Genomic DNA, 8,482 nt, shown 5'->3' on the forward strand with positions numbered 1-8,482 from the left:
TTTTCTTAAAAGAAAAAAAAATTCTTCAGTGATGATGTGACATATCTTTTTCTGTTGAGTAGTCCATGAGTGGTTGGTTTTGTCATCTGCTTGCATGTGATTCTGCTTTAAGTGTGGTGAAAGGATTCACAGGCATTTCCTTCAGCCTGGGACTCAATGAGATCTTGTGTTAAGATGAAGCGATATCTGTTAAATCATATCTAGTTCCTAGTATCTAGGGTTAGAATTTTGTGGAGCAGGAGGTTTTTGATGGAAGACCTCGCTTTATTCCGTTTCCTTAGGGAGTATGATATTATTTATACTTGCTAGCTTATGATGTGAAATTTTTTTTCTTGTACACATCAGTGCATTTCATTACTTTGTTCACTGTTGATGGTTTCATTGGTCTGTTTTGTACTTCCACTTTTTCCTTGATGCTCACTTGTATAGGTTGTAGAGTGTAAGAATTGCACTCATTGCTTGTATTGCCTCGGAATTAAATACATTTCAAAGGGAACACTGTAGTGCTGCGTACAATCAAGTGATCAGGATTGTTTGAACTTTGAAGACCATCTACCCTCATTGACTCTGACCTCAGAATGACAGGGATGTTTTCACATTCTTAAGATGGGTATTTATACATACTGCTTTTCAAAAGTATTTCTCCTACACTTAGTCAATCATAGGCATGTCCTGTTGTCCAAAGAGTTACCCATTAATTTCTACACACGCTGTCAGTTGAAAGCTTCCTTCAAGTTGTATGTATGGATGTAATTTCTAGCACACAGAATAGGTTCTTTATTACTTTTAAGGTAGATTTGAAGAGTCCATTCACCACTTGGCTCTCTTTCCCCACCCCAGAATTATATGATTTGATATTCTGTTTTGTCATACATTCAGTTTCTTGCTCTTCTTCCAGGCTTGAGGACGCTGCAGAACAGCGGAGATGTTCTGGAAACCCAAGTGGTAGTGAACCCTTCCCAAGTGTGTGTGTGCACCGAGGTGAGATTTCACACAGATTAATTGTGAGATCTAGCCTCACTTGTGGTCACTTGGTGTGAATATGTGAACTCTTGGGAGATGCTGCTGATCTGCTGCATGCATGTCTGTTAAACAATGGATAAACCTCCATGCAGCTACTCCTATAATGTAACGGAAATGTCCCTTATCCATAACACATTCGGCTACTTGTGTGATGAACATTGGTTCATATGGTGGAAGGCAACAAACTGTACTTATTAATCACGTGTCTACATCTACGTGTCTCTTTCTGGTAATGTAATGGGCACAATTCTCAGAATTCTGACACAATTTTCTGCTGACTGTTTTTGACCCTACCTCACTCTGCACTCTCAAACAGAATGGGAGCACGGTGGCACTGCGAGTAGAGCTGCTGTCTCTCAGCACCTGGGTGGTGCGAGAGGGCACGGGTTCAATCCCTGCTCAGTCTGTGTGGAGTTTGCATGTTCTCCCCATGTCTGTGTGGGTTTTCTTCGGGTGCTCCGTTTTCCTCCCACAGTCCAGAGACATGCTCTTCATGTTTCCCCATAGTGTGTGTGTGACAGACAGTGTGTTTCACTGATGTATGGATGAGTGACCCATTGTAAGTAGTGTATCTAGCAGTGTAAGTCACCTTGGTGACTAAGGTGTGTGGGCTGACAACACTACATAACATTCATTGGAAGTTGCTTTGGAGAAAAGCATCTGCTAAATAAATAAATGTACGTAAATGCATTTGTTGTGTCCATATTTATCACTCCTTTGCAACAATCACTGCTCTCTTTAGGTCCGTCGGCTGATATCCGATGTTTCTCAGCATAAGCTCCTAGTTCTCACAGGACAGTGTGTTGAGGAAACGGGGGATTTGGTCCTACAGACAGGATGCTTCTCCCTCCAGGACTTTATCCAGATCTTTACAGATGAAGAGGTCAGCATGGCTACTCCTGTATATTGAGAAATTCTGTGTCCTTCGTTTCATATTTTGTCAATTTTTACAGAATTATCTTATTTCATTTGCAATTGAGTCATATTTCTACGATTGGGTTAATTTTATTCGTAGCATTAATTAACTCTAAGAACTTATTCATTTTTCTAGATCGGCGAGTTGCTGAGCTCTGCAGATCCCTCTCAGAAAGCCAGCCTTACCCTGTGTTGTCCCAATTCTGGTGGGTGGAAGAATTCGATTTTGGAGAAGCACAATCTACAGGACTTTATTGAGATAAAGACAAACCCACCCTCAGTGCTGCCTGCTATGGAAGGTCTGCAGGAGTTCACCGAGTATCTCTCAGTATCTTTGGAACCAATGTCTTCTTTTGACCTCCTTGAGCCTCCCAGCACTGTGGGTTTCCTCAAGCTTTCTCGACCTTGCTGCTACATCTTTCCAGGTGGGAGAGGTGATTCTGCCTTCTTTGCTGTTAATGGTTTTAATGTTTTGGTGAATGGCGGTTCTGATTTGCGTTCCTGCTTTTGGAAATTGGTGAGACATTTGGACCGAGTGGATTCCATGCTGCTCACGCATATTGGAGTAGACAACCTTCCTGGTATAAATAGTCTCTTGCAAAGGAAAGTTGCAGAGATAGAAGAGGATCAGTCTGCAGGCTCCCAAAGCAACGAAGAGTGGATGAAACGCCTCATATCCCCTGAAATAGGAGTAGTGTTCCTCAATGCACCAGAGAGGTTAAAGACATTAATTGGGGATCCGAAAGTGTTGCGGAGTTGTGACCAAGTATCTCTCACCTTGAAGAACCTGGAAAGATTGTCAATCACATCTGAACCACTTTACCGCTCCAACGGTTCCAATCTTGAGCCAATAATTCTTTTCCAAAAGATGGGAGTTGGTTGTCTTGAGTTGTATGTCCTCAATCCTGTGAAAGGTAGCAAGGACCATGAGGCCCTAATGCAGAACTGGCCTGGGAAGGTCTCGAGTACCAAAGGTTCAGATTTCCCTTTACCTTGCTTGATTTCCATTTGTGCTCTGTTGGTATGGCACCCTGCTAGTCCTCATGAAAAGATCATTCGAGTCCTTTTTCCTGGCTGCACGCCGCAGGATAGGATCCTAGAGGGACTGGAGAAACTGAAGCATCTTGACTTCCTCAAACACCCAGTTGTGAACCTCAAGGATCTTGAGACATGCAAATACGATAAGCAACCTAAGCGTGCAGAGAGTCGGGAAAGCCTCAAATCAGCAACCAAAGATTCAAGACCTGGAACTGCAAACCTAAAGGAGAAACTGGGCCGTGGTGATGTCAAGAAGCAAGATCCAAAGGGCAAAACAAAAGTGACAAATGATCCTGCCTCTAAAGAAGGCAAAGAAAGTGAAGATAAACCCAAAGTAAAGGAAACTGATGTAAAACCAAAATTCCCAAAGGTTGAAAAACTTTTGACAAAGAAAGATTCTTTGAAAGAAGACAAGAAAGATGTGAAAAAGAAAGAGGAAAAGCCTACCACTGCCATTTGTAAAAAAGAGGAGAATGGAGAAAAGAAAAAGGAACAAACCAAAAAGGAATCTCTAGCTGCAAAATCAAAAAAGGAGACAAAGACTGACCCAAAGAAAGAAATCAAAAAGGAGATTAAGCCTGAAGAGAGGAAACCTCAAATGAAAACTCAGAACAAGGAAGCCAAAAAGCTACCTGGAGGATCTTCTGCTGCCGTGGACTCAAAGAGGCCTTCCGTTAAAAATGGTGCTGTAAAGAAAGAAAGTATTATCCCTAAGAGAGAAGTTGTGAATAAAGGGACAAAATTAAGTGCAAACAAAAAGGATAAAGAAAGTCAGAAAGCCCCATCTCCTTTTGATGGGGATGCCGATCGCTCTAAAATGTCTACACCAGAGGACATGACAGCGGAGTTTGAAAAGTTGAGGCAGGAGATTGCTCAAGAAGGGATGTCTGGCAAGACAAAAGATGATACAGATGAAGGTATTGTCCCGGTTGAAAGGGAGTCAGTGGTTCAGGTAGCTTCTGAGTCATCAGAAGGTTGTCCTGAATTGAATGGAGCCACATTAAAGGAACAATCAAAGATTTTAGACAGCCCAGAGCAATTTCGCAGCATGGAAACACTTAGCAACCCTAACAAAGCTATGGGGCCACCTTCACCTCTGGCTAAGACTCCTAAAAGTGACCGTAGTGTTAATTTTGACCTCACACCTACTGAATACAGGTTGCTTGAAGGAGCCCTGAAAGAAAATTTGATACGAAATGGCCAAGAAGATGCATGTGCCAGCTCTGATGAGAAGACACTAGAATTAGTCTCACCCCCAGGCTCAGGTCCAAACAGTGCTGGGCATACACCTTTCCATCAGTCTCCAGAGGAGGATGCCCTGGGCTCTGGAGAGGATAGCAGTCTCGGTAAAATGTGTAGCCTGGGGTTTGAGGATGGCCAACCTGTGGGATCCTGTAGAAACTCAGAGTCAGGGTGCTATAAAAAAAACCATGAGAATAATTCTTCATCCTCGCAGGAAAAGCATTCAAGCTTCTTGTCATTGAGTCCCTTCAAAGATGTGATTCCTGATATCTCCCCAACCATTACCACCCCGTCTTTGCCAGCAGAGGTTGGTTCCCCGCATTCTACAGAGGTTGACGAGTCCTTATCCGTGTCCTTTGAGCAGGTGCTTCCACCAGTTAGTGAGTCACCCAAGGAGGAATTTTGTGACAGGCCCTACTCAAATGGGCACTTTGACCTTGATTCCAAAGTAGGCATGTCACTACCGTTGAGAACATCTCATAACATGAGACCTCCAGGTGATGGTTCAGACGGGCGTTTTCCTGGACCGCAGGGGTTCCCTGCTGAAGTACCACCCCATGATGTTGATCTGTGCCTGGTGTCACCTTGTGAATTTAAGCATCCCAAGTCACCAGAGAACCAGCAGCATCCACTATCCCCAGGTCTTGCCAACCCAAGTCCACATGATCTTTCTGATGACAGTGACCTCTCCCAGGAACTAGCAAAGCCCCTGGCACAGAGCTGTATAAGCAGCAACCGGCATTCCCCTCAGGGTCAAGACACTCCTCCCACTTCTGCCAGCGAATCCCTGCCTACAGCATCTGACTCTGATGTGCCGCCAGGCACTGAAGACTGCCCTTCCATTACTGCAGATTGTGGGCTGGATTCTGATGAGGATTCAAGTGGTATTTTCCTACCTCATCAGGCACATGACCGACCCAGCTCTTGTTCCTCACACAGGGGGACACAGCTCTCTTCTCAAGACCCACCCCCGGCTCCTATGAAGGACTTGCCCCCGCTGCCCCAACAGCCTGGTGCCTGCATGGCTGATCCTGAGGCAGACACACAAGGAAAGAATGGGAAAAATGTTGCCACAAAATCTAAGAAGCCAACTGGGGTTGTCCAGAGAATAAGCTCAGTTAACAGCTTTGGACAAAACAGCAAGACAAAGACTGCCACCCTGGGAGTTTCCACTGGCACCTTGAAAGCAAGCTCCAACTTTGATGCTAGACCCCCATCTCGCAACACAAGCACTGGCTCGAAGACTGGTACTGCTAAGTCTGTTGCTGCAGGTAAGCATAGATGTTAAAGCAGTTTTTCAGTCAGTAAGAGTATTGTTTCTGAAGGCAAATGTTAGAAATATTTTCGCTGTAGTTTTTACATTTTATTGTGTGACTGCTACTTGATTGCTTTTAATTTTTCACTTTTATCTTTCAGTTAAAGTGGGTGCAGTGAGCGATACACCAGTTTATTTGGACCTGGCGTACCTCCCTTCAGGTTGTGCAGTTGCAACTGTTGATGTAGAGTTCTTTAGGCGCCTGCGTTCCTCTTGCTACGTTGTCAGTGGGGATGATACCCTTAAGGAAACCATAATGAGGCCCATTCTGGATTCGTTGCTGGAGGGAAAAACAGGCTGGCCTAGTGTGCAAGTAAGCTTTCAGCCTTTTATTTAATAGCTCAAATGTCATATCTACGTTATTATTATTGCCACTAAGTGCAACATAGTCTTAATCACGTGCATTTGCTCCTTTATTACAATTTTCCAAAATTTAGTTGCAAAAATGTTAGTCATTTTGAAAAGCTTGACGTGAAACTCAAGCTATAAACGAGAACTGTTGATAATGGAAAATTAGATGAGTTCAGCAGTTAAGTCTAGAAAGGTCATAGGAAAAGATAGGATTTCCACAGAAGTATTGCTAAAGATGAAATATCAGTCAAAGGACTGACCAGTTTATACCAGCAAAAGGGTAAAAGGTCAGTTCAAGTTCCATTACCAAAGGAAGGAGATACAACAGTTTGTGCAAACTATTGCAGTTTCCTTAATTTCACAAGCCAACAAGGTTATGCTCAAGGTACTTGAATTTAGGCTTTAGCCATACATAGAAAGAGAACTCTGTCGTCTCAAAGAGCAAGGAATTGTTGCTATGGGATGCAGTAGAAAATTTGAATAAGGCACAGAATACCAAAACGGAGCTCCTCGTGTGTGTTGTTGACTAATGCAAAGCCTTTGTGTTGAAAATGGGTTTACCACAACGTGCTGAATTTGTACACTGGACAGGAGACCAAAGTGTAAACATAAGAGGGAGAGAGAATGATTCACAGTTGAGAAAAGAGTCTGACAAGACTGCATACTTTATCCCTACCTTCTTAGCTTGTGCACTGCACATTTGAGAAAAGCCATACTAAAAGAGAAATACGGATTCAGAATTGGTTGAAGGAGCATCAGTAATATTTGATATGCTAATAATTGCATACTCTGTCAACTGAGGGTGAACACTTCAACACCCTGTTTTAAAAGGTCCAATAAAAAAAGGTACTTCGATTAAATCTAAAGAAACCTAAAGACATGACTGGTAAACATGCAGAGCAGCAAACATTAATGTTGATTGCCAACTATTTACATTTTCACAATGTTTTGCTCTTAGTATTAATAAACAACAAGGGATTTAAGAATCATTAGACGTGAATTCTTTTGAAAATATGCTAAGGATTTTAAGAGGTGGAGAGATGGATGACCAGGAACAATTTAGCTGAGATCATTTACAGCGACCATAGATGCACCTTCCTCAAGTCTGACAGAACTGGAGGTCAGAGCCTTCTGCAGAAACTGTGTGGTTGCCAAGAGTTGTGAAGTGCCACTGAGTCAACATCAACAGACATTTTTAGTCATGGTGCACTGATAGCCTAGGTAGACAAACCTTTTCGTGGCACTAATATTTATTTTGCTTCCTTTTTCCTCATGTCATCTTGCTCTTCTCTGTTTGTAGGTGACCCTGATCCCCACCTTTGACTCCTTGGCGATGCATGAGTGGTACCAGGAGACCCATGAGAGGCAGCGGGAGCTGGCAATCACTGTCCTAGGTAGCAACAGCACTGTTGCTATGCAGGAAGAGACCTTCCCAGCTTGCAAAGTGGAATTCTGAGGCGAAGGGAAAGGCAGAAGCACTGAACTTCATCCTTTCCCCCCCGTAAGGGCACCTGCCTGCTTTCTTTCTCTGTCCAGTAATGTACCCACCACCCTGCTTCTGTACTCCCCGCACTCCCCTCTTTCTTTCGGGGTAATGGATCTGCAACATAATTAGGTGTTTTTGGTTGTGACAGTGGCTGTTGTTGACCTTGAACTTTGGTGTAGAAAGGCAGAAAATTATGTACAGCATGTATGTTTACTTTTTCCATTTGCTGAGAAAGTGGGAGAATGGGCCAGCTTGGTATTCCAGAATGTTGAGTTTGTTCCATTTACAATTAAAGAAGCTGCTACAAAAGAGGGAATGTTGAAATTGGAAAGGGAATGAAATAATGGGTTCTGAAATACCAACCGAAACATTTTGCTCAAGGACCAATTAAGTAGTTTCCATGGGCAGATGGCAAGACACAGTTGAGTCAGCTGTTATCAAAGCCTGCCAGACCTTTGGTGGGCTGCAGAATTGTTTGTAAGTAACTCACCGAGCAGGTGAAAAATAGGGGGTAGTTGGATGGATGCCTGTCTGCCCTCCAGGAATAGGCTTAGAGAGTCCTGCATGAGGGATTTTTCATGGTGTCCTTTCCCGTTGTATCTCTTCCCCCCCCCATTTCTTCCATGAAATCTTTTGCCCACTTGCACGGTTTCAGTTTTTGACAAAGACAAGAACAAAAGAAAAGAATGTGACAAGAATTGCCTTCAGAAAGTTTATTGAATGTCAGGTGGGAGTTATGGCAAGCTAACCATTCTAGATGGGTTTGCAGAATGGTTCTCTGTTAGCCTGGTGTTGACATCATTCATGTAACACTACATGCTTGTGACAAGGCCAATTTGCTGTAGGGTGGACACTTGTACTGCGCTGGGGAAGTGTTGAAAATCATTAGGGAAGAGGAGGAGGCAATTACAGGAATACCTGAGCACTCCAATTTAAACACTTGTAAACTACAGGATTTCTGCCTTTTAAGGGAAACTAAGCGGTGTGCCAGGCAAATGGGTATAAATGTGAGTAGTAAATTGTTATGGAGTTGACAAGAGACCAATAGGTTTTGTAGTTTTTTTCCGATTTAAAAAAATAAATAAATAAATAAATTACAATTGGAGTTGAAA

General features: G+C 43.1%; 1 protein-coding gene across 1 annotated transcript in view; it reads left to right on the forward strand.

Annotated features, from left to right (window-relative positions):
* The window catches only part of map1sa (microtubule-associated protein 1Sa), a 28,267-nt gene extending 19,785 nt beyond the window's left edge, over positions 1-8,482 (forward strand). Inside the window, exons 3-7 of the mRNA XM_018745867.2 lie at positions 899-981; positions 1,766-1,906; positions 2,075-5,489; positions 5,635-5,846; positions 7,185-8,482. Coding sequence (XP_018601383.2) covers positions 899-981; positions 1,766-1,906; positions 2,075-5,489; positions 5,635-5,846; positions 7,185-7,340 — 4,007 coding nt within the window. The 3' untranslated portion in view covers positions 7,341-8,482. The remainder of the gene's footprint in view (positions 1-898; positions 982-1,765; positions 1,907-2,074; positions 5,490-5,634; positions 5,847-7,184) is intronic.

The sequence above is a fragment of the Scleropages formosus genome, chromosome 9 (assembly GCF_900964775.1).
Source record: "Scleropages formosus chromosome 9, fSclFor1.1, whole genome shotgun sequence".
NCBI classification, from domain to species: Eukaryota; Metazoa; Chordata; class Actinopteri; order Osteoglossiformes; family Osteoglossidae; genus Scleropages; species Scleropages formosus.